General features: G+C 43.9%; 1 protein-coding gene across 1 annotated transcript in view; it reads left to right on the forward strand.

The window, feature by feature from the left end:
* LOC134435534 (uncharacterized) overlaps positions 1 to 27059 on the forward strand; it is a 52043-nt gene that overhangs the window by 9693 nt on the left and 15291 nt on the right. The window contains exon 2 of the mRNA XM_063184583.1: positions 10151 to 10463. Coding sequence (XP_063040653.1) covers positions 10208 to 10463 — 256 coding nt within the window. The 5' untranslated portion in view covers positions 10151 to 10207. The remainder of the gene's footprint in view (positions 1 to 10150; positions 10464 to 27059) is intronic.

Below are 27059 nucleotides of genomic sequence, written 5' to 3' on the forward strand. Positions count from 1 at the left end.
AAGTCGAGGCTTGCTTTTTTTTTTTTTTCCTGCTTCGCTTCGCCTTGCCTTTGCCTCCCCCTCCGCTCCGCTTAATGTGGCCAGGACACCAGGCCTGGGAGCCATCGGCTTCTCCACAGCAGGCAAACGCCTTTGCCAGCTAGGATCATGGTGGTGAATGTGAATGTGAGTGTGAGTGTGTGTGTACTCTATGACTTTAAAAAAAATCAGCAAAGTTGAGGGTGTGTGTGTGTGTGCGTGTGCGTGTGCGTGTGCGTGTGCGTGTGCGTGTGTGTGTGTGTGTGTGTGTGTGTGTGTGTGTGTGTGTGTGTGTGTGTGTGTGTGTGTGTGCGCGTGCGTGCGTGCGTAATTGTGCAGAGAGAGAGGAAGGTGAATGTTATGGATAAATCCTCTCACACACTCTTTAAACAAAGGCCAGTGTTCCTGTGCCGCACCCCTCTCACAGTGGATGTGATTTCTCCCTAAGGGTAGGCACACACACACACACACACACACACACACACACACACACACACACACACACACACACACACACACACACACACACACACACACACACACACACACACACACACAGCACCTCTTCCTCTTGACCAAGGCTATTGAATCAGGTTTTGTATGAATGTCCGTGTGTGAGTGTGTGTGAGCCCACGCTCTGGAGTGTTTACGCTTTAGCACATTGTGCATGAGTCTAGGTGTGTGAAATATTTAGTTTCTCTGTCAGACGACTGAGGCGGGCAAACACAGTGGGAGACTTGTGTTTCTCTCTGACCCCTGCGAACCTCGGTTTGGTCAGGACCTGTCTCTCAACATTTCCACATAAGGGAAGAAACGTATCCACACACGGATCGGTTGCTGTTGAAACACTAGAGTTAGTGGTCGTTCAGGGTTTAGAGTCATTATGCCCTGAAGGGCCATGTAGCGTAGGTGCATAGAAGCTATACAGCACACTCAGGCTGTGTGCTCATCACTGTGTGTGTGTGTGTGTGTGCATCTGTGTGTGTGTGTGTGCGTGTGTATGTCTATATGTGTGTTTGTGTGTGTGTCTGTGTCTGTGTGTGTGTGTGTGTGTGTGTGTGTGTGTGTGTGTGTGTGTGTGAGTGTGTGTGTGTGTGTGTGTGTGTGTGTGTGTGTGTGTGTGTGTGTGTGTGTGTGTGTGCGTGTGTGCGTGTGCGCGTGTGCGCGTGTGTGTGTTGGAGTGTTGAAGTGCTGGGAGTGCTGATGACTCGAGTGTGTGGTGAAACTGACAGGTGTGTGTGATTCCTTTGCCTGTGCTGACCTGAAGACTCTCTTGTCTTCTTCCTCGAAGCCCAGCCTTTTCCAAGTAGCCACTGCAACACAAGTTATTTCAATTTCTGCTTTGAAGTAGTTTTCATAGTAGTGGTGTTACTACTATGTTACTACATACATAGTTGTGCATTTTTTCAATAATGTTTTCAGAATCATTTTAGTGGTTCAATTGAAACTGTGTCAAAGGTGCTTTTATGCTTTGCTGACCTCCCTCGGTGAAAACGACTGTAAGTTTAGAGGAGTGAGATGTTTCTTGAATGAGAGAAAATTATTTTTTCAAAAATGAAGCTGCAAGCAGAGATTTCTATTGAAAGTTATCTTTGAAATTACATTACATTACATTGCACTTAGCTGACGCTTTCATTGTTATTCAAATCGACTTACAGCTTGGTTACTGTCCCTGGAGCAATGTGGGGTTAGGTGCCTTGCTCAAGGGCATTTCAGCCATGGATGGAGATGTAGGGAGAGGTCGGGGATTGAAAGACCAACTCTCTAACCACTAGGCCACGGCTGCCCCACAAATAAAATAGCCTAATACCGCACATTGGCAACTTTGCACTCCTCATCTCAGCTGCCTCCTTCTCAACACCCTCGTGTGGAAGCTGATGACTTATTGTTAATGTGTGCTTCATCCGTCTTCAAACCCATTCATTCCCTATGTATAAGACTGATACGGATATAGGTACGTTAAAGGCCAACTTCCGATAAAACTCAGTTTTACTCACTCCTTTCGAAGATCGGACGGTCACCCCAAGTTAAACTCACTTGCAAGGCTCTCATAGCGGTGCGTCAACTCTCCTGGCTGTGTTTCCCGGTGTTTCCCAATTTACATCAATAATGCAGAGAAACGAGCGAATCACGAAAGCCTTTCTGTGTTTCGTCACGTCGAAAGAAGGCGTTGCCCACAAAGGTTTATATCGACCCATTTATCTAAAAACATGTCGAGTAATTTTTTTCTGCTTGTTTTCAAAACAAGCAACGTCTGGTGGTCCGAAACATAGCTTAGCTTAGCTATCAGCTGGTTGCTACTCTCAGGTACACACACAGCACAAAGCCTCATACATAAAGCCTGCTCACTCCGGTTGCTCCGTGCCTACAGCTCGCCTAGGGGTCGCTGTCGAAAGAGCACAGCCCTGAATGGAGCCTGCACGCCTCCGTTGGCGCCCCTATAGTGCAGTACCACCCGGAGAAGTGGCGACTCTGTTTCCCATTACATTCTCTCCCAAGGCTGGAGGACTGAGCCAATCAGAGACGCGTTTCTTTGAGAGCAGGAGGAGTGAGCCAATCAGAGACGCATTTCCACGAGAAACACGGAACACTCTCTCGTTTCTCCACAAGCCACCTTGCCAGCTTGCAAAAACGTCTTGAAACAAAGCAACCAGAACGTTTTTTAAAACAGGACCAACGCGTAACACATTCAATAACAATTGGGAACACGGCAATATTAATTAAATTACGTTGAGAGGCGATCTTTAAGTGCTTCAAATGTCCTGTCCTTTGATTTCTTACATAATTTGACACTTACATAATTTTAAAGTACAAGATGAATGGGGCCTTCATCAGCCTGAGCTGTAAGAATGGCAAGATTCCCATTCCTCATGTCCAATCAATATCCTAAGCCAATCACTCTTTTAAGCCAATCATCTTGTTTAATTAGGAGAGATTAATGAGGGGACAGCGGAGCAGGGGTGAACAAAGGTCAAACTACTGTAAACACTGCAGATAGATACAGCAGGATGTGTAAAACGTGGGTTTCCAAGGCTTTGTGTGGGGTTTATTTGGCACACACCTTTTATGAAGGCGAGGGAATGTTATGTGTATAGAGCATTTCATACACAGATGCAGTTCAATCTGCTTCCCCCCCAAAAAATGTATGAGCTAAAGAACTTGTATGAAGTATAAAGTATGAAGAACTGTTCAGTATTATCCATATCACCATGAACAAAAATATGTGTCTGAAAATTACTAGACTGAGTTAAGAAGACACAGACATCGTGTTAGCGTCTTCTCATTTATTATCCCTATTCATTTTTCTGACTTTCTGTCATGCTTGTGGTGCCTATCACTTTATAATTTGGGTGTGAGATATGCTCCCATAGAGGTAGAAAATAACACTAGAGGTGACCCCGCCCCCCTTTTTATGGCAATCTGTAGGTAGATCAGAGAAATGGAAATTAACAGAGAACGAGGCTCACCTCTGTCAAAAATGGCTTAATCATGTGAAAAGGTCCAACACACTATACAAGGACAATAGTTGAAGTGTGTTGCTAACTATGTTCATAAAAGATATTATTTGATTTTAAAATGTATTTTATCGACTCATATGATTTAAGTAGATATTTAGCCTGACATTTCAAATCTGATCTTTGATTAATGTGATACTTCATATTCACACAGTTTTAGTCCATTTTTTGATAGGGGTGGGCGTGTTCTCTATTGACTTGCATTGCCTGAAGGTACCTACACTACTTACGGAAGTTGGGAAGCTCCATTTCCCAGTGTTGTCGCAAATTGCTGTGTCCTCTCTAGTGTTATTTTCTACCTCTATGTATGCTCCACCTTGACCAACATTTTGATAGCCTCACTTAAGCAGCATTAAGTTGTTTTCTTCTGTGATCTCCCTGCAGGTGGGAAGCGGAATTGACACTCGTAGAGATCTACAAAGAGATGGCCCTGCTCTAGATGGCCCTGCTCTTACTTAGTGGGGCTCTAAATAAACTTTTTTTCATCACCTGACAAAATGGGTAGAAGATGATAATCTTACTAGCCATACTCACTAATGGGTAAAAGTAAGTTTTATTTTCATTCAAGCTTCTGAATTCTGAATTCTGGTCACAAACCACTAATTTTGGAACAGTTATTTTAAGGCCCCTAAAATGACTTAGTGTTCCTTTAAGTTCTTGCAACCATGAGCTGTACTATACCGTGTGCTCTGTGCACTTCCGTGGCTTTGATGGGGATACAGCGGTTATGTTTGTTAGGGTTCAGCTGAGAAACCTCAGTCAAGGTTTTCTGCAGGTTAACTAAACACGTTGGGTCGAGTGAGTCATACAAAGTCTTAGGCTACTGGAATTGGTGGTGTTTGCTTTATGTAGACGTGGTAGTTTCATAGGTTTTGTGGTGTGTGTGTGTGTGTGTGTGTGTGTGTGTGTGTGTGTGTGTGTGTGTGTGTGTGTGTGTGTGTGTGTGTGTGTGTGTGTGTGTGTGTGTGTGTGTGTGTGTGTGTGTGTGTGTGAGAACCTTTGAGAGTTTGAATATGTGTCAAAGTGAGAACATGCATGTTTTAACTATGTCGTCATGTGTGTCAGCATAGTGTGTGTGTGTGCACCTTTAAAGGGAACACAGTTCAGTAGTATGTTTGAGTGTGCACATGTCACCGTGCATGTTCATTAGCGCTGATACATGTGTATGTTTGTGAGGGTGTGTAAATGCTTGCATGCATTGTACACCCACCCTACTTTTTAATCTTTGCCAGTCTTCTGATCATTCCACCCTCTTTCCAAACAAACCTTTTCCACACACCTTCAGGGCTGTGCACATAGCTACTCAATATGCTGCTCTCTCCCTGGTCTCCACCCTGCACCACCCGCTTCCAGAGAGGGAGAGGGAGAGGGAGAGGGAGAGGGAGAGGGAGAGAGAGAGAGAGAGAGAGAGAGAGAGAGAGAGAGAGAGAGAGAGAGAGAGAGAGAGAGAGAGAGAGAGAGAGAGAGAGAGAGAGAGAGAGAGAGAGTTGGAGAGAGAGAGTTGGAGAAAGAAGGGATTAGCATCATGGTGTCATGATATGGCATAATATAGCAACGTATTTGCTGGCCAGCTTTTGACCAATTATTGTACACATGGATTTTGTCACTTTAGCACACGTCATTTTACACCTGTGACATGTTTGAGTAAAAAATTGGTTTGACCTGGGGCTGAGTACAGGTTTTGTGTTTTCTTTGGTTGCTTAGTTTAATAATGACAAACAAAAAAGTTACAGTAGCCTAAATGACATGCAAATAAATGTGAAAAAAAGTGTCATATGATGGGCTGTTCAAACAGACGCTTTTTCACACCTCTGTAGTTAGACAGGTGCATAGGATATTATCCCAGTGAGGATGTCATTCAAGTGCAAAAAAGATCCCGCACTCTGTTTATTCCTCTTCAGGTAAAGTTACAAACACAATTCAAACGCAAACTTTTTAATAATGTTTTTTTAAATAAATTTAATTCAGTGGATTGGACAATGTGTGGGAGCTTTTTTACTCTCATATGATGAGCTAAATTAATTGGTATGTCATTCCAGACCATTTTGGGAGAACAGTCTGGTGTAGGACATAGGCACCATTCAGCATCAGAGGTGGTGTGTTTGAGTGTGAGAGCCATGCTTATTTGTTTGTTTACATCTCTCTTCTTGTGCCATGCATGTTTGTTGTCATCTGTCACAGCAAGTGAGCGCAGCGAGTAGGACTGCGGTTTTTGGTGTGACATCTCCTCTGTTGTCCCTCTCTCTTGTAACCGGAGTACCTCGAAAAAGAATAAGAGTCACATTCGTACATTGTGGTAGGAACTAGTGTAGCGGGAGATTTTGTATGCATGATGTGCGTGGGTGTAGCGTGGTGTGTAGAGTGTACTGTGTTGTGTCTGCTTTGGGTGTGTGTGTGTGTGTGTGGGTGAGGCCCCAATGTGATGACTACTGACTCTGGAATGAAGGTGTGGAGCCAGAACTAGACAAGGGAGAGAGTTGGGTTGAGAGAGCTCAAGATCAGCCACTGATGTATAATATACTTCTCTTCTCTTCTGTCTTATGCGCGCACACTCACTTGCTACACTGCTGCAGGCCTTCGGTGAAGGGAAACCACTGGTTATTGGTCGGCTGCCACGTCATTCATGTTGTTGTTATTGGTGGTGTTGTCAGAACCAGACAAGGGGGAGTTGGGGTTGATAACAGCTGAAAATGAGCCACTGATGCTGGGTGCAAGCCGAACAAAGTGTTCCCGTAGTCTTCCTCCCTTGAAGTGGTCACTGACCTCGTGACGCAAGGCTCGACTCCATTGATGATCAAGCTTTATTCAATATTGTGCAAAAACACTTATTAAAGGCCAACTTCTCATTTGCAGTTGAGAAGTTGAATAGGGGGAAAGCCCCCACACTTTATTGTTTTCTCCATGAAGGCGGATCAGCACTGAGGCAAGAGAATGAAAGGAGAGTAGAAAGACCATGTACAGTAGTCACTTCTGTCTTGCACACACTCGCTTAATACTACTGCTACCACAATGGGGGGCCGGGCCTTCAGTGAGGGGGAAACCACAGGTTATTGGTCGGCTGCCATGTCACTCGTGTTGTCCTTAGTTGGTACGGTAGGTAGTGTGTTGTCACTGCTTAAAAACTGTGATTAGCTAAATAGCAGGATGCTTTGTTGGGTAATAAACACTCTGGTGCTGATTATTGGTGTGAGGGCCGAGAATCTGTGCACTTTCGGTTTATTGTGTAAACAACAGACGGCAAGGTAATGATTGTCTTTTTGCTGTAAATTGCCCACTTTTAGCCACCCACCAATAGGATGACTGATTGGCTTGGCTGGTGTGAGCTGTGAAAGGGGAGGGTAGTGCGGTATGGGGGAGTTTGGATGGGAATCCCTCTGTCAGACCTGGTCTGCTCCGCTGCCTCTAATCTTTTCCAGTCCATTGGCTACCCCTCCTCTCTTTCTTTCTTTCTTTCTTTCTTTCTTTCTTTCTTTCTTTTTTTTTTCTTTCTTTCTTTTTTTCTTTCTTTCTTTCTCTCTCTCATTCCCTCTCTCTCTCTCTCCCTCTCTACCTCTCTCTCGCTCTCGCTCTCTTGCTCTCGCTCTCTTTCTTGTTCTCTCTCTTGCTCTCTCTCTCGCTCTCTCTCTCTCTCTCTCTCTCTCTCTCTCTCTCTCTCTCTCTCTCTCTCTCTCTCTCTCTCCTGATGGATGGATGAGAGAAGGTAGTGTAGTACACAAGGCCTGTGTTCAGAACAAGGAGGATGATGAGCAGATGTGCAAGATCAAGGGAGGTGATCTTCCATGAAGTGCATGAGGTGTAAAGACTGCTGAAAGAAAGGGAGATGGTGAGAGGGAGCAAGAACAAGCGAGGTAGGGAGAACGAGAGAGAAGTTAAGCCGGAGGAGGAGTCAGCCAATTTTTCAATGGTTGTTCTGTTTCTCTTTCTCTTGACTGATGAATAGTGTCATGGAATGTTCTTTAAAGTCGGGCAGTTGAGTGTGAGGGTTACATGTTTACATTACTTCATGCTCCCGTTGCCCTCACTCCTCTCCTGCACACCTACCACAGCAGCACCACAGCCTGTCCACAGCACAGCACAGCACAGCACAGCACAGCACAGCACAGCACAGCACAGCACAGCACAGCACAGCACAGCACAGCACAGCACAGCACAGCACAGCACAGCACTGCACTGCACTGCACTGCACTGCACTGCACAGCACAGCACAGCGCAGCGCAGCGCAGCGCAGCGCAGCGGCCCCAGGCCCAGGGGGCATTGTGGGTTTTTTGGGAGGTTATGGGTCAAAGACGAAACAGGGTTTTCAGGACTCCAAAAAATAAAACTGTTCCCTGACACCGTTCTTCAACTTTTTTGGGTACATTGGAGTGTAGAGTGATTAAGTTTATTATTTTCTGTTCAGAAAATAGTAAGGAACACGCATTTTACCCCATTTTCACCCATAAAATGTCATTCAGTGTAATACGGTGTTAAACTGTTGATAATGCAAAAAACATATAGATGATGTTAAAAAACTGAAATAAGCTACATACCATAGTAAAGGCCTATATTTAAGGTCTTCATCAAACCTAAAATTTCTAGTAAAAGGCATTTGCAAATAGTTTTTGCAGTGTTTGTAGTCTTTCACCGAGTGCATTTCACCCATTTGGCTTTAAGAAGTTTTTCCACTGAAGAGAAAATCAGTTTAAAATGCACAATTATTCATTTGTTGTATGCCCCCGCATTTGTTGTGCTAAACAAATAAGTTTTGTAAGAATTTGACTTTATTTTCACATAAAAATGTGCATTTCACTGAATGACCACAACTATTACACTGAATGATGCCTTGGCAAAAAAGCCTATATAAACAGCTACTTTTCATTGCTATCATATTGTTACCATCATACTACAGTACTCAACGTCCTGAATGAGTGACAACAGAAATAGATGTTGTCAAATAATTGGTATTTTACTTAATATTGGGGCATTAAAACATGTTTTGAAGAACTTCCAAGATCACAAGCTTAGAGGTAGGCTACTACTTAGGCCTAAAACAATAAAAAATAATTTTTTGTCTGTTAACCTGCATATTTCGGGGATTGAGACTTAGGGTGTTCTGATAATTCATGTACAACTTCCAAAATCCCAGAATCTACCCAGTAATATGGATGCTACATGGCAATAACAAGGTTATAATGGAAATAACAATAAAAGTCATAATTTCAAGTAGTATCATCATATTATTGTATCTTAGAGTAATATTGCAACTTATATTGCCGTTTTGATTCTTAATATACAACCATGAACTGATTACACTGAATGAAATGGCCCTTACACTGCATGTCACTGAATGACATCTCTTACACTGAAGGACGACCAAATACTTTTCACCTTATTTTTACCTTTTTACAAGCACACAGTTAGTCACCTACATGAGACGATGACTTTGACCCACAATGTTTACCATGTCTATTTAGAAAATATGCTTGTTTGGATGAATATCTGAGTATAAAAGTGTTTTTTGACATTTCACTGAATGACATTTTTTTTGTGGACGCTGTTACCACAAGATAAAAATACAGAATTTTTGACTATTGAAGAACAAGATTCTCCCTTTGCATCATCACTTAAGGGGTCCCTAGGGTTCCTTTTGATGATGTCACATATTGTGTGTGACTATCACTTTTTATTATGATTTAAAAGCACCATGTTGATCTTATTACACTGAATGATATCTAAGGAATTGAAAATCCGGACAAAAGTCCCCAGATGATTTGAATATCAAAACAAAATGGTAATAAAACATGCTTTTGATACAATAACAAGAACACTTCTAGAATTATGCCCAGAGAGTGAAAAAAGAATTTTGTTCGTCATTTTGCATAATTATTCAAGGATGTATTGATGATTTTTAAGTTCGGACCATTACACTGAATGACGTTTTTGCACGTTATGAGATTATTTAACACATACATTCACAATTATTTTTCTTTAAATGTTACTGAAATGAGACACCAGACTATGCTGTTTATCAGTATAACATTAAAAATTCATTTATTTACTTTTTTGATAGTTAAATGAGTGCGGAACAAAAAAAATGCACGTCTCGTCTTTGACCCTTATGAGGAGGGGTTTGTGGTTGACGGGGTCTGTGCCTGGATTCAATTCCCCTATCAGTGCAAATACTGATTGCAGTGTATGCTCTCATTTTTATGCCTAGGTACAAAATGTCCAAGCTGGGCTTTATGTAACCAAGGCAGTCACAGTGACCAAAGCCATGTGTACAATGTCTACTGTATATCTCTCCTCCTGTTGCTCCCTCCATCCTCTACCCTTGTCTCTCAAGTCTCAAGGCACGAAAAAGTGAGTTGAGATACTGGAGGAGGGAGGTGAGATACTGTAGATTATAAGCAGGCCTTACATGGGATGCCCTACCGTGGCTCTAAAGGTAGGGCACTGGGCTGCTATGCCGGGTTCAATTCCAGCTCAGGTCCTTTGCCAGCCCTTCCCCATCTCTCCTCCCACTCACTTTCTGTCCCTCTCTCAACTGTCCTCTCAAAGAAAAGCATAAAAAGCACAAGTACAATATATTGATTATACTTTGGCATGTGTTTCTCTCTCTCTCTCTCTCTCTGCCGCAGGTCGCTTCTGCTGTGAGAGGCCAGACCCGTAGCGAGGCCCTGGAGCCCGATACGGAGATGTCGGGCCGGGAGAAGGATGGCGAGAGGGACCAGATTGGCAACCTGGTGCCGCCCGACGTGGTGGAGGTGCTGGCGCTGGACCGGCATGGCGGGAAAGGAAAACGCCGGAAGAAGCGCGGGGGCTCGCTGCGGAGGGCCTTCAGCTGGCTACGGAGGGGCAAGAGAGCCAAGAGTGCCTATGCCAGCCGCCACGGCAACGACCTGCTCAGCCCAGAGACGCCCGTGCCCCTGCCCCAACCCAACCCCAAAGCAGGTTAGCATTCATTCATTCATTCATTCTTTATTCATTCATTCATTCATTCATTCATTCATTCATTCGTTTATTTAATTAGGACAATGCACATTAAACAATACATCAGCTAAAAACATCAATAAATATGCCAAAGTTAGCATAGTTGCTAAATTTCATCCGTTGTCCGGACTCCTAAGGCAGGTACGGATAATAAAACAAATAATGGTAAAACAAACAGTACACCATGACAGAAGACAAACAGAGAGAGAGAAAGTGCAGTCAACATTTCAGTGCTCAGTAGGGGTGCTAATAACAATCGATTTGTATTGATGCATCGATCATACAGCCAATGATTTGATTAATCAATAGTTAAGTAGTTTAGAGATGACCATCAGTGCTCAATAGGTAGAAAGTGCCGTCAACATCTGGGGTGTAAATCACAGGTTCGATATTGATTTCTTAAGACAGCTTTTGAAACTAAAGAATGCCCCACAATACGATACAATATGATTCAATCATCAGCTGTAGGATCGATGGATCGATACATATCAATTATTATGTACACCCCAGGGCCACATCAGTGCTTCAGTGCTCAATAGATACCGAGTGTATGCAACCACAGCACTCCAGTGCTCAATGAAGGGTGAGTGTAGTCAACCTCAGCACTTCAGTCTAACTGATCCTCAGTAACAGTAACACTAATCCTACTCATCTGCATTGAACTTGTCTGTGTTCTATATTGTTCCACATATATTCCACATCTATAGGATAATGTGTTTTGTTGCCAAAAAGGTTATTTAAAAAATATATGTTTCATTTTTGAAGCAAAGCTGTGTACAAACCAACCCTTGACATGCTTAACAAGTACCTGTGCTTACTTTTTTGGATCTATGCACATTTTTCCTTTGGTGTCATATCTTCTTTAATATTTTCCCATGGCAAGGTCTTTGTCATGGAAGTGCAGAGCAAAATGGACTGCTCCACTGAAGGTTGAGTAAAATACTTATGTAAACACTGTAGTGAGTAGACAGCTCAGAGGACAGCTCCGTTCAAAACTGTACACCAGCATTCCACACCGTCTGTCCGTAACCGTTAAGCTGCTTAAGTATTCGCCTGTTTCTTCACATGCTTGCCCAATATGAGTCTGTCTAGTCATGGCTGTAGTGCTCTGTATAGTCTGTAGGCGGTCATCCTGCCTTTACTGGCGTGGCTTGCATCATATGACGTCCATCTTGGAGTGTCATGACGCACAGTGCCCACTGCCTCTATATTTGTAAATATATTTTAATGGGATTTGTGGGGCCTTTAGTGTGGAAAGAGCAACAGGAAGTAAGTGGAAGGGAGAGATGTGGAAGGATTGGGAAATGATCCAGGCCGGATTTGAACCTGGCTTCCCACGGGCGAGTGGTCCTGTTCATGGTACGGCGCATTAGCAGGATGCCACACACACACACACACACACACACACACACACACACACACACACACACACACACACACACACACACACACACACACACACACACACACACACACACACACACACACACACAAAGCCAATTGCGTCCATTTAGTATACTGTTGAAATGAACGGAAATGAAAAGCATTGTCATTTGGAATGACTGGAAGGAAGAGTAAAACCATCTCTAAATGCATAACTCTGTGGATGGTCTTGCCAGCTATGAAGACTTTGCAGCCGCCGGGTTAACCTCAGGCTGGGCTGCAAACATTCCCAAGTCACTGTAAGAGAGATAGGGCTACGTGTCAAATGGATGGATGGTGGTTTCCCCTGCAGTGGAGTGCCTACATACAATATGCATCCACACACACACACACACACACACACACACACACACACACACACACACACACACACACACACACACACACACACACACACACACACACACACACACACACACACACACACACACATACACACACTCCCACACCCAGATTCTTTTCTCTTGGCTGCCCGTGTAAAGACTGGTGTTTTCGGACTGTTTATCAGCCAGTGTGGGTCTAGTCTACACAGGAACTAATTGTTCTGAGAACCTGCTGTGCTGTCTGCACCCTGCACACACCCACAGCATGTGCTGCCTTGTCTGTGCGTGCATGCGTGTGCGGTGCAGGAGGGGGATTCTGCAAATTGTGCATCATTGGAACCATAGATGAGCTGTTGGGGATATACTCTCTCTCTGTCTCTCTGTCTCTCTGTCTCTCTGTCTCTCTCTCTCTCTCGCTCTCTCGCTCTCTCTCTCTCTCTCTCTCTCTCTCTCTCTCTCTCTCTCTGTCTCTCTGTCTCTCTGTCTCTCTCTCTCTCTCGCTCTCTCGCTCTCTTTCTCATTCTCTCTCTTGCTCTCTCTCTCTCTCTCTCTCTCTCTCTCTCTCTCTTTCTCATTCTCTCTCTTGCTCTCTCTCTTGCTCTCTCTCTCTCTCTCTCTTTCTTTCTTTCTGTCTATCTTTCTTTTTCTGTCTCTCTCTCATCTCTTTTTCTCCCTCACAGTTAAGGCAGGATAACGTTGAGCCATTGCTAAAGAACGTCTGTGTTGCCAAGGTCATATTAGTGGTAGCAGGCTATACAGGCCGGAATTAGCTAAGTTCCTGTATACCAGGAAGAAACATGTGACGTGTATATCTAGGTGCATACTTTCCCTCACAAAGTTATTGTTGCACTTGGATATGGAAAAACACTTCATATCTCTCTCAGTAAACTAGGTGGCTGCATGGCATACATTCTGACAGAAATGTATTCCCTTATTGTTTAAAGGTTCCAGGTACTACTTCCTCTGTTTCCAGACGCTTGTTGGCATGAACATAGAGTATGCCATAATGCACATTTATCATGCTGTGAGGTTTATCTCTACACTCAAAGATGATTACGTGTTTACATTGTAGTGTCCAAACTGTAACGCACAAACTTTCCAAGAACATTCCTGGAACAACATTCCTCTTTTGGCAACAACAGCAACCCTAAAGCATTTACAATTTCTTGTTGTAGCCATTTGTCTTATGCTGATAAACAGGCTACGTCAAGTGGTCCTTCGTCCCACTGAATTCAAGGGTATTCCCCAACCACTCAATTGGTCATTTAAAAGCAATAGTAGCCCTTTGCAAAGTTTAGCTCCTTTAGCATTTAGCATGTTGTGCAGGTACAGTAAGACGTCGCCTACTCTGACACAAGAGTCCCACACAGAACCACACCCAAAAGTCCACTGTGGGGTTTCCGCAAGACGATTGAGTTGCAACTTGGTGTACATGACTTACCTAAGAGCATATAGATCATGTTGCATGTGTCAATTATGACCAAGGAGTAGATCAGACCTAGTAAGGCAACACCCCAGCTGGAGAGAGCTCCGCTCATGCTATGACTTGCTGTTGTTAAATGAAGGAATTCTACCTGCCTTCTGCTAAGTTCCTACCGTCAGTTTTGCAAACGATACCTTGGTATGTTACCTTTACAGGTTTGGATGAGTGGTTGACACATGGCAAGTTTCCATTAGTAGCATCTTTTACACCTTTAATACAAGTTTATTTTCTTGACAAAAGTGGTCATTGAAAAAAATCTGACTCCTATTGTATGTAAACAATACAGGTCTATGGGTTTTAAGACCTTGTCCCACTGGCTTGACGATCCAGTATGCCTGGATGATGTAGCCAGGGCCGGATTAACGCACAGGCTAGATATGACTGCATCCTAGGGGCCCCCACCAGCCAGGGGCCCCCCGTTGTCCAAAGGGGAAAAATCAATATAATTGTAGAGATGTAACAAGATGCGAAATTGAAAACTTAGTGTGCCATGTCGGGTAGAGTTTTAAATCTCATTAATACTCCTCTTGTTACGAAATTTGCCTTCCATGGCAGCCTACAGAAACCTGTAGCATAGGGGCCCTGTGCCATCTTAATCCGGCCCTGGATGTAGCCACCTTATGCTAACACAGAAATCAATGACACAGGCCAGTAGGTGCAGCTGGAAACCTGTAAAGTAAGCTACGCTAGCTAGCGTGCTGCCAGGGAGGAATGTCCTGTGTGTGCTTGTAATATGTTGGCGTCCCCCAGAAAAGAAGCTCCAGGAATCCCCTCCCTCAAGCCATTCAATCACATATGACTCCATAGAAAAACGACCTGCAGCTCAGTCACAGCACATGTTTGATTTACAGCTTTTGCACAGGGGCATATGGTGAAGACACTATATGCGTGTGCGTTGCATATCTCACAGCCGTAGGCCTCTAGGAGGATCTAGGCTCCCATCAACAGCTGTAGGCTCCTTGAAAGATCCAGGCTGTACTGTGTAGTTGGAGCTGTGGAAGCTGAAGTCATATAGCAGTATGTTGGCAACGTGTCACACTGTTGTATACCCTGGTGGCCCGTGTTTGCATAGCCACAATGGCACTCCTGCAGCAGGGCGTGACGCATGCTCTGTTGGACATGCTGGCCTCAAAGGGCCCTGAAGTTCCAGACGTAGCCGTGCACCAACTAGTATGTGCTCCCGTCATTAATGTTATTATGAATTGCTTTTCAGAATTATCTTGGTGAAAAATGCACTCGGGTAGCATCACTTTCACTTTGTTTCACTCCAATTATTTACCTGCACATTGGAGGTGATGTGCACTTATGTTTTATTTTTGTTTGTGGGTTTGCAAACGATCAAACGGGTATTTGGATGTGATGTGATGTGAGGAAATGTTCAGAACGTTTGACTATAAATGTAGTTAATTGTTTTTGCAGGAATTTTGCTTTACTGATTCTTCACCATTGCATGAGAGCACCATTTATTTTAGATTTTAAGTTGTAAATGGGTCAATGACGTTTTAGCAGTAGCACATGTCCGGGTGGTGAAATCACTGCTAATACCACTATGGTATGAATTGAATTATTTTTAAAAGTGGATTATCTAATAAGCTTTCAGAAGATCCATTGCATTCCCTTAATAACCAATTACTAATTAATTGATGAGCTTTAGATGTTGTTGTCAGAGCCCCAAAAAATGACGTACAAAAAATACAGTAAAACTAGAATGCTGGGAGATCACACTGCCTTGATGGAAGTCTATTTATTGAAAGAGTCGAACACTTTGCACTTTGGCTTTTGGCTCAGTTACTAACTACTGGTCTTAAACGCTTGGTTGTTGATACACATCATCATTGCTACTTTAACACTGCGCATCATGATATGTTGATATGTTGGATGACTTGACTGCTTACCATAACAATATAAATTGTGAGCGGAAAAAAATATTGTTTTGCTTTGCTAATAGCTTCTCTGCCTCAGGGGCATTGCAGATAGGAATCTCTGGTGTCGAGACTGATGTCATTCAAAATTATCTGTTGTGTTGTCATGAAACTGATCTTGCGTAATACTGTCTCCCTTCTACTGGCTTGTCCCTTGCACAATAGTCTATTGGGATTTAGTGAAAGCTGAACTTTGCTATTAGGTGCTCTTTCGAAAAGGGTCCCCTGAGAACTGTGTGGACATACATTTTAATATAACCAACCTAGTGATGTCTCTTTTGTTTCCTACTCGGAAAATAACATTCAAACACATTTATCTATTAATTTATGGGTATCAGCTGTGGATATGCCATCTGACTTCAGCTTCTAAAACATCATTGACCCTTATTTGACTTTCTTTCTATTGCTATTCAGTTTTCACATGATATGTCCACATACCGGTATGTACAAACAATGTACAAGGTGAGAAGCCATACCACAAATGCCACCCAGTCTTCCCATGTGGGACAAAATGGAACAAGCAATAAAGCACAGTCCTTTATGAAGAACTACTTTATCTGTTTTGAAAATGACTGATGTGTGCTGGTGTGGTTCAGTGCACACATCAGATTCTTGAATTAATTTGGTGTCTTGAAGGGTTGCACAAAAAATAGTTCAGCACCAGGGAGCCGTCATGGAGAGCTGAACCGATGAAAGGAAAAGCAGGGGAAGATAACAGCAGGTGCAGGGCGGAAGAAAAAAGAAGGAGTGGTATGATGTAGTGAGATGTGAAGTACAGGGCTGATAAACTGAAAGAAAGAAAAAAAGAGGGTGAAAAGTGACAGGAAAGAATGAGATGATGAGGAAGTGAAGCGAGAGAGAATAGACAGGGTCAACATGGCACCTGTGTGAGGTCACCCGCATTCCCTCTCTCCTCTCCTCTACGCTCCTCTTCTCCTCTACTCCTCTTCTCCTCTACTCCCTGCTCTGCCCCTTCCAGATTCTTCACATTCCTGTGTAGCTGTGCCAAGGTCTTCCTGAACCCTTTACTTGATGTGTGCGTACGTGTGTGCGTGTGTGTGTGTGCGTGCGTGTGTGCGAGAGTGCGTGTGTGCCTGAGAAGGAAGAACGAAAAGATACAGGTAGACAAAAAAGACAGAAGACAGGCAGAGTTTAAATAACCTGACCATGTGTACACAGAGAACAAGCTCCTGTCTTTCTGTTAACCCCCCACCTCACCCCACCCTCTCCACTCCCCCAACCTTCATTTTGTTTGGCCAGAGAGAGGGAGAGATAGGGAGAGGGGGCACTCGGTGCAGAAATGGAAGTTGACACTTTGGAGGGATGAGGGCTGGAAGTTAGGTAACCATTTCCACAGTTCTTCTGCTGCCCCTGTGATACTTTGGCAGTTAGCTGTCAGAAGCCCATTTGTCAAGAGGGAGAGGAAATGGCGGTGTCGTGTGCGCTCCACTGCTGATGTGTAATATTTTTAGGCATCAACACTTAATGGTTCCACGGCATGCTTAGCAATTTTATTTTTTTGAGGTGTGAGAAAGTGCAGTGAATAAACCCAGCAGAGGTGTTGACAGGAGTTGTTTAAAAGGTCAGCCTTACAACACAGCACCCACACACACACTCACACACACAAATAGGTCTTTTGGCTGAGGGGCTGACACACACACACACACACACACACACACACACACACACACACACACACACACACACACACACACACACACACACACACACACACACACACACAAACGCAAAAGGGGGGGGGGTGTGCTAATATACATTATTGAGCGCAGTTTTGTTGATATCAAATCCGTCTGCATTTGCACTTCTTCGTGTGCGGTATCAGCCAGCAGGTGACATTTTCTCACATGTGCATATTTTTCAAACAATTTTTCATCTTATCTGTTACGAAAAACTGCTGACACTGAACTCAAGGGGGATTTGAGCACACAAAGTCCCTGTCTTCTTTTTGCAAGACTGATGATGGCGATGCAATCAGTCTAAGCCCACCCCCAGGCCTTGTGGCATGTTCAAACACCAGAGGAAATACACACGAACAATAGCAGCACCTTCGTGAAATGGCTTTGACATACATGTAGCTTAGGTAGGCTATATCTTTCTCTTGGACACAAGTTAAGAGTTGACAGGAAGTGGCAATAAACTGCACAAACATGGTTTGGCTGGTGATTGAACTGCTTGCACATGCACATTAGCATTAAAATGAATAAGGGAAATTGCAAGAAGTTCATGATTTCACAATGTATCTAAACAATGAACTATGTCCACAACCCACCTAAACGGACAATTAATCGGTAACACTTTACTTTACGGATCACTAATAAGGTGGTGTTAATTTCATGTTAATTTCATAGTTATTTCAGGGTAATAACTGTTTGTTTTTAGTAACAACAGCAAAATAACCATACAGTTTCCAGTGCATTGTGGTGACACCCTGATGACTCGCAGCACGGTGACACTTTGTTGACACACACACACACACACACACACACACACACACACACACACACACACACACACACACACACACACACACACACACACACACACACACACACACACACACACACACACACACACACACACACACACACACAATGCACTGGAAACTGTATGGTTATTTTGCTGTTGTTACTAAAAACAAACAGTTATTACACTGAAATAACTATGAAATGAACATGAAATTACCACCTTATTAAATCCGTAAAGTAAAGTGTTACCAATTAATCTATTTAGATCATTGATACCAATGTAGTGCGTGCGTGCGTGCGTGCGTGCGTGCATGCGTGCGTGCGTGCGTGCGTGCGTGCGTGCGTGCGTGCATGCGTGCGTGCGTGCGTGCGTGCGTGCGTGTCCACCAACCACTGCTAGCAGACCGGCAAACAGTAGCGACCTTCAGCAGGCTGGCAGGAGTGTGACGCTTAACACTTGGAGCAGGCCCTGAACCTGGCTTCCTGTGGCAAGAACTCAGCTCAGAGAGAGAGAGAGAGAGAGAGAGAGAGAGAGAGAGAGAGAGAGAGAGAGAGAGAGAGAGAAGAGAGAGAGAGAGAGAGAGAGAGAGAGAGAGAGAGAAGAGAGAGGAGAGAGAGAGAGAGAGAGAGAGAGAGAGAGAGAGAGAGAGAGAGAGAGAGAGAGAGAGAGAGAGAGAGAGAGAGAGAGAGAGAGAGAGAGAGATTGTGACCATGTGCTTGTATGTGTTTGCGTGCGTCGACGCGTTTGTGCGTGTCTTCTAATGGTGTGAAATCTCATCTGAGAAAGGTTGTGCACTGCCTTCAGGTTCCTAGCTTTCACTATAATGTGTGTTGTGGTTTATTTGTGTGCATGCTCAAACAAGAAGGCCTTCATTCCATGCTATTTTTCCTCAAAGGGAAGTTCAAAGTTTCTGTGGGTGTGCATTTCTTTTTGAGAATGTGACCTTGCCGGCCATTGCTACTATCTAAGTCAAGGGAAACTACGCCTGCATCCTTTTACAGTATCTCCAGATCAGACAAACATGCAACAGTGAATCCTCCCAGTCAAATAAGTCCGACCAGTTGTGGCCCTGCCGTGGCCTAACAGTAGGGCACTGGGTTACTACGCTGGTGAGCTGGGTTCGATTCCGGCCCGGGTCATTTGCCGATCCTTCCACATCTCTCTCTCCCCTCTCATTTCCTGTCTCTACTCCACTGTCTTATCAAAAATAAAGGTAAAAATCCCTAAAAAGGTAACCTGATTTGCCTCATCTGGCTGCATCCAGCAACGTCACGTCATCATGGGGCTTTCTCCAGAAGCCACTACCAGTGTCAGTAGTTTGTGATGCAGGTGCTGCTTACATGTATGCAGACATCTTTAACTGCGTTTTTTTGTATTTATCAGATAATGTGTAATCATGACAAAAACTAATACTCCATTGTGACATATGCGTTTTAAGTGAAAGTGAAAGCCCATTGGGAAACTCCAACTCCCATTGTCATTGTGACACAGCACTCCACAGCACACAAGTGAACACTGCACACTGCACACAACGAAATTGCATTTATGCCTCACCCGTGCAAGGGGGCAGCCCTCAGTGGCGCCCCATGGGGAGCAGTGCGGTGGGACGGTACCATGCTCAGGGTACCTCAGTCATGGAGGAGGATGGGGGAGAGCACTGGTTGAATACTCCCCCCACCAACCTGGCGGGTCGGGAGTCGAACCGGCAACCTCTGGGATGCAAGTCTGACGCCCTAACCGCTCTCCCATGACTGCCCACTAAATGGGATACTTGAAATGCACATTCTAAAACTTTGTTCACCGGTATGTGTAAACGAGAGGCCAAAACCCATGCATTTTCAAAAATATCCACATGCTTGAAAACAGCTTTGCTGACTGAGTCTGGAACCTCCACATGACTTCCTCCTCAGGAAGACTGATTAAAGGTGATCCAGATGCTGTATGATGTGTAATACTGCTCATGGTGTACATGGAGATTGCGTTAGCTAAATTCTTCCGACTGTACAGTGAAATAGGAGGACAAGAAAGCTTGTAGATTTGGACTTTTAGAAGCTATTTTGAATGAACAGCTTTGCATGCTAACAGCCAATCCCATTGGACGAGGTTGAACCAAAGGAAATATCAGATAAAGCTCATTTCTTCAACATGCACTCAAGTTACTCGTAGGGAAGTTGTTTATATGCACGAGAGACTTCATGTGTTGTAGAATCATGACTATGACTTAGAACATCTGTATGCACAGAACAAACTTGATATCACTAGCAATCTTATCTAGTATTAGTGTGTTGAATTGTATGATGACATTCTTGGCTGGGATGGGAAAAATGAGTTGTGCGAATAGTGTCTTGGGACTTCAGAATGACCTCATCTTCATCCTCAGTCATCGTCTTTGAAACCAGTGCTAAAATGGCAATGCATAGATATAATCCATGCTAGTGTGTTTCAGTACTTTGCAAACTGCTGACTAACTTTCATGTTAGTTAGTTTCAGAATTTTGAAACTGGTGTGGAGCAAGCTGTTGCTAAATCATATACTCCTTTAACTACATGGAGCTCCCTTGCTTGGAAGGCTTTAGAATTGTAATGTCTGTAAGCCTGATGTTGTGGAATCTTGTATGTCTTGCTAGGGGTGGGCGGTATGGCCAAAAATGTATACCTCGGTATAATTTTAGCCACGGTATATACCACGGTATATATCACGGTATTGTACATTTGTGTATAAAATGTTAAAATTAAGCGTTTTGTGGCAAAATGACCAAAACACAATTTTTTGCATTTTATTTTTGGGAAATAACTGGTCAGACATTGTTTTATCTTTTATGTGGGAATTCTGGTCATTCAAATCATTTGAAAACATATTTTTAAACTTTTAATCTATAACTATAACTCTACATCTACAGGATGCAATGTGCCATTGCGGTAGACGGTATGAGACAAAATCTCTATCATTGATGAAAAAATACTGCACACGATATTATACCGCGGTTACCGCCCACCCCTACATCTTGCCTTTAATCTACTGTAAGTCTGAATGACCCAGCCGTGGCTCTAAGGGCTGGGCACTGGACTGCTACCATGGCGACCTGGGTTGGATTCTGGCCTGGGTCATTTGCCGATCCCTCCCCCGTCTCTCTCTCTCCCAACTTGCTTCCTGTCTCTCCTCTGCTGTCCTATCTCGAAAATTGAATAAGCCTTAAAAGGCCCCCCAGAAATAAAATAAAATAAGAATGGAAATCTGAATCACTGGACCAACCAGCCTTACATAGAGCTCAGCAATGAAGTGACAGTTGAGTCACTTTAAAACCGTATTGAGTTACGTCCAGTTCACGTTTTCAGTCAGGGACTGAAAACACTGGCGTGGTATTCCCAGCGGCCATTTTATACCTTTTTATCGTGGTAATTATGCGCTGCAAAAAAATGAAATCGCAGATTATTTTACTGAAAAATAATACGGATGGCACAAAAGCACATCACGCATGCACATAATGAATGGTTGTCTGCTGGGTTTTGGCTATGGACTAAGCTGTCGTGACTACTGCCTTCAGTAACAGATCTATGCTGGTGTGGGTATCAACTCCCTGTATACTTCTGTTATTGGTGTATCTTTTGATGAGTTACCGTCCGCATCACATTACATTGTTGTGTGTGTTTGAATGAAAACTCTTTCCTCTGCTTTAAAAATGTGTTTATCCATCAATGAAACTAGATGGGGAAGAGTGAAAGGAAGTGAAAGGAGATGTGACAAATACAGTGTGCAGGGAAGGTGCAGGAAATTACCTTCAGTCAGAAACGTAACCCTTCAGCCTGCTGGATCATGCTTAGAATGGATGGCTCTCTGGAGGAGGTTGGCTATCGGCTAAGCTGGGGGGATACAGTAGATAGGGAAGGCGAAGGAAATCAACTCAAGGCAGAAACTTGAACCCCTCCGTTTACCGGGTCACCGTCTGGGTGCTTTGGTCCACTTCATCATGACGACCCCTCTCTTGCATGTCATCTCAGAGACTTGCAGTATGTAACCGGTACATACATACTCTGGATGACATACTGTATTTTTGGTGGGCCCACTGTAATTTGGTGCACCATGGCATGTGGTCTGATAAGCTGCAAAAACAGGTAATTACTACTTGCTTCCAAGGAAGATCTGTAAATGGACTCTTGAAACAACCCTTATGAAGACCACCTGGTCATTACTGTACATTACATTTAGCAGACGCTTTTGAACAAAGCGACTTACAGGAGGACATTCAAGCAAGTACAGAGTAAGGGGTCAGTACAGAGTAAAGCAGTATACAAGTTAGAGCTGCACAATTAATCGAAAAATAATCAAAATCGTGATAAAATAGTGAAATCGAACTCATGATTTTAATCGTGATTTAATCGTGGCAATAGTGACCTACTTTTTAGAGCGTCCTTGAAGCCAGAACATACTGACAGGCTGGTGTTTCTGGCCAGAAATCTGTCCACTTAAAGTTTCATGCTATTGCCTTTACATAATTATTACAATTCATTTTATTTTGCTCATCCCGTATGTAATTCAGTCTTGGTTATATTTCATCTTGTTATAATTTTCAAAAAAATCTGCAAAAAATCAATAACCGTGATTAATAATCGTGATTATGATTTTGACCAAAATAATCGTGATTATGATTTTTTCCATAATCGTGCAGCCCTAATACAAGTAATGCTGTACTCTGTACTGTTCAATCATGCACAATACCATTCCAATCAATAGACCTCAAGAGCATAAAGAAGTGTGTGCGTGCGTGCGTGCGTGCGTGCGTGCGTGCGTGTGTGCATTTGTGTGCGTGTGTCAAGGGTACCCTGATTGTAAGCTCTTTTTTTGGTGACTGACAGAACCTCTCTCTAACATCTCATCACCTTGCCATTTCCTATAAATGCTCATCGGGTTGCTTGTCGAGCAATCTCCATAATGAAACAGAAAGGAATGCAGGAAAGGCAAGAAGAACAACAATAGTAGTGAGATAATAAAAACGTGAGGAGGAGCGCGCAGCTCCCCCACGTGGCTGCCTTTGTCTCTGCGTTTGTTTTTTTTACGTCTGCTTTGTATGTTCAGTTCCTTTAGCTCGGTAGCTAAGTGAGTCACCATCTAGGCATCGCCCTATTCACTTTTTTTTTCACCCCAGACGTTTACACAGGAGCATGCTGAACCGCCGTGAGCCGTGAGCTCTCTGTATGCTTCCGCTGAGTTGGCACTCTGGTCTGCTGATTCGCACCGTCCCGGTAGCCGCCGACTTTGCTGGCCAGCCTCTCGGCCTCCTCTCTAATCTCCCCACGCTCAGCACACACTGACCCTGACAACCCACTGACCAAACACTAGCCTCCACACGAATACGTGCACGCACATGCGAATGCACGCACGCACACACACTTGAATGCACGCACGAACACACGTACACACACACACACACACACACACACACACACACACACACACACACACACACACACACACACACACACACACACACACACACACACACACACACACTGATCATGCAGCAGCCCCAACAAACAGAAACACAAAAACATGTACACACACACACACTCCTGCCTGTCGCTACAAACATCAAGGTCTAAAGGCCTGCTGGGTAAACAGAGTGGAGATGACTGGCTGTTTCCTGAGGTCAGCTCTGCTGGTCAGAGGTCAGAGACCTCATGGATAAACACACACACACTCTCTCTCTCTCTCTCTCTCTCTCTCTCTCTCTCTCTCTCTCTCTCTCTCTCTCTCTCTCTCTCTCTCTCTCTCTCTCTCTCTCAGTCTGACTGGTCATGTAGGAGGAGGGAGTGAGGGAGTTGAAGCAGAGATAGCCTTTGACGTTTGTTATGTCATACACTGTGCACAATTTGCTTAACTAATCCCGTTTTGCCGTTTGGTTGCTAGACTTTCACTCGGTGTTAAAATGAAAGTCAAAAAGACTTGTAAAGGAGGAAAACTGAAACCTGATGTGTCATGGCTGCTGGGTTGTTTTGAAAGTCTGCTATTGTCCCGTGTTCATGAGTCCTTTGTTTACTTCGGTAACTTAATAAGTACTCAATGGAGAAATGGGCAGCATCCGTGATCCATCATACTCAAAGCTTTTAATTTGTTAAGACATGTCCCCTATTATACGTTGTATCATACACAAAATGTTTTCCATGCAAGTAACTTCACGGAGTAGACCATTGTACCACTTTTTTTAATCAACCGAATTTGCGCTGGTTGGATGACATTTGTGGTGGGTTCTTTTTCGTTTTCTCAAGTGTTTCTCAGCAACTACCCAGTCTATCTACTTTATTAGGTACAGTGCAGTTACTGATGTTGCAGCTATTCGATATTCTATGCTAGTGTTGTACCATGTCTCTCTAGGTCATCCTCAGAGACATGGTACAACATTAGCACACAATATCCAATATCGAATCGAATGAATTTATTTCTACTTTTGCCTTTGACACCTCTGGTACTGTGGTAGTTAAGTATTTGGCAGCAACGAATAGGAAGGTGTTTTACTGGTCAAACAGTGGGCCTTATGAGGCTTCACCTACACGTCACCATCCATCTGTAAACTGAGAACTGCATTTCCTCACCGTTTCGACGTTGCGTCTCAGGTTATGACGGAATAGTGATACTTTAAACGTTACATGTGATCCTATGTATAGCCTTGTCATTGTGCTAGCCTGCCTTGTGTGTGTGTGTGTGTGTGTGTGTGTGTGTGTGTGTGTGTGTGTGTGTGTGTGTGTGTGTGTGTGTGTGTGTGTGTGTGTGTGTGTGTGTGTGTGTGTGTGTGTGTGTGTGTGTGTGTGTGTGTGTTTGCACGCATGTGTGTGTGTGTGTGTGTGTGTGTGTTTGCACGCATGTGTGTGTGTGTGTGTGTGTGTGTGTGTGTGTGCGTGTGTGTGTGTGTGTGTGTGTTTGCACGCATGTGTGTGTGTGTGTGCACGTGTGTGTGTGTGTGTGTGTGTGTGTGTGTGTGTGTGTGTGTGTGTGTGTGTGTGTGTGTGTGTGTGTGTGTGTGTGTGTGTGTGTGTGTGTGTGTGTGTGTGTGTGTGTGTGTGTGTGTGTGTGTGTTTGCACGCATGTGTGTGTGTGTGTGTGTGTGTGTGTACATGTTAAATGTTACATGTCATGTCTATGCAGCCTTGTCATTGTGCTACTCTTTGTGTTTTCCAGACGCGTGTGCGTGTGTGTGTGTGTGTGCATATATGTCTGTTAAATGTTACATGTGATGCAGCCTTGTGTTTTACATCCACTCTGCATGTGTGCGCGCCTGTCACATCAGACCTGGCAGGTTAGTATTCCTGCCCAGCGTGTTGGAGCAAGTCCGAATACTTTACATTCTCCTCCTCCTTCAGTGACTGCCTCAACAGACTGCAGTCCTCTGGAAAGGTTACACAGCTTCCAGCTACTTTCCAACCTCTGACTGACATCTCCCCTTTTCTAAAAAGCACTACTTTTCTTTTTAAAATAGAAAATATCATACCAACACCAGCAGTGCGCGAGATGAGCTTCATGCCTCGGTCCTTGAAAACGACTGGTAACACTTCATTTTAAGGTTACTTCTTTGGTGTATCTCCATGTAATGCTGTGTCCTTGCATTGTACCTAACCCTAAGGTACGGTGCAAGTGCATTAGGTTACATGCTGTTACATGTTACTTTGTAAAATTGCAGATAATTAATGTAACAGGAACCTTAAAACAAAGTGTAACCAAGTGACTTTTCCCAGGGGTAGCTTTTAAAGTACTTTTAAAGTCTGTCATCGAGTTGTGTGTGTGTGTGTTTTAACGAGTGTGAATGACTTGCACTGCTTGTTTTCACTGTCAGCACCTAACGTGAAATCATGGGGCCAGAAAATTAGAGGCTTCTGTTTTTTTCCCACACGAGCAGGAGCTGTATTTTTTTCTTGTTGTTGGTGATGGTGTTGTGTTGTGTGTACACCACAACAAGAAATGACGTTGTGTGTAAATGCGTTTTAGGAATGGTGTCTTTGTAGGGGCGGACTGACACAGTTTGTGTAGGTGGCTGACTGATAGCCGAGTTGCCAGATGTACAGTTACAGATTATTTTGCAGCCCAGTAAATGCGCAAAACCTGCCTGGAGGCACTCAATAGTGCCCAGTTTGAACTACATTCTTTTGATTTCTATGGCAAAAATTGTAGGAAAAACTCGCCCAATATGTTTCTTACCCACAGAGGGTCATCCTAAATAGCCCAATTGGACGGGACACTGCCCAATCTGGCACCTCTGGCTGTTGGCCTCGTCATTCTACTATGAAGGAAAACACCAGAGAGGAACCCGGTCTGTTATGGTTTCTCATGAGCAACCTTCTACTTTAATCTGATTGGCTGGCCTATTTTCAATGATGCCCTTAAAATCCTCTCTGTAGCATCTGATGGGGTGTGTGTGTGTGTGTGTGTGTGTGTGTGTGTGTGTGTGTGTGTGTGTGTGTGTGTGTGTGTGTGTGTGTGTGTGTGTGTGTGTGTGTGTGTGTGTGTGTGTGTGTGTGTGTGTGTGTGTGTGTGTGTGTGTGTGTGTGTGTGTGTGTGTGTGTGTGTGTGTGTGTGTACACGGTACGTTGTCTACGTGTGTGTCTGACTACCTGCCTATGTACAGGTGTGTGTGTGTGTGTGTGTGTGTGTGTGTGTGTGTGTGTGTGTGTGTGTGTGTGTGTGTGTGTGTGTGTGTGTGTGTGTGTGTGTGTGTGTGTGTGTGTGTGTGTGTGTGTGTGTGTGTGTGTACACGGTACGTTGTCTACGTGTGTGTCTGACTACCTGTTTGTGTGTGTGTGTGTGTGTGTGTGTGTCAGCGCCATGCAGCTTTTGTTGTGTCTCCATCCTAGCCAACAAAGAGAAACCAGGGCAAGTCAGGACAAAAACTTCCTGATCCTTGTGTCTGCCTTCT

The sequence above is a fragment of the Engraulis encrasicolus genome, chromosome 19, assembly GCF_034702125.1.
Source record: "Engraulis encrasicolus isolate BLACKSEA-1 chromosome 19, IST_EnEncr_1.0, whole genome shotgun sequence".
NCBI lineage: Eukaryota > Metazoa > Chordata > Actinopteri > Clupeiformes > Engraulidae > Engraulis > Engraulis encrasicolus.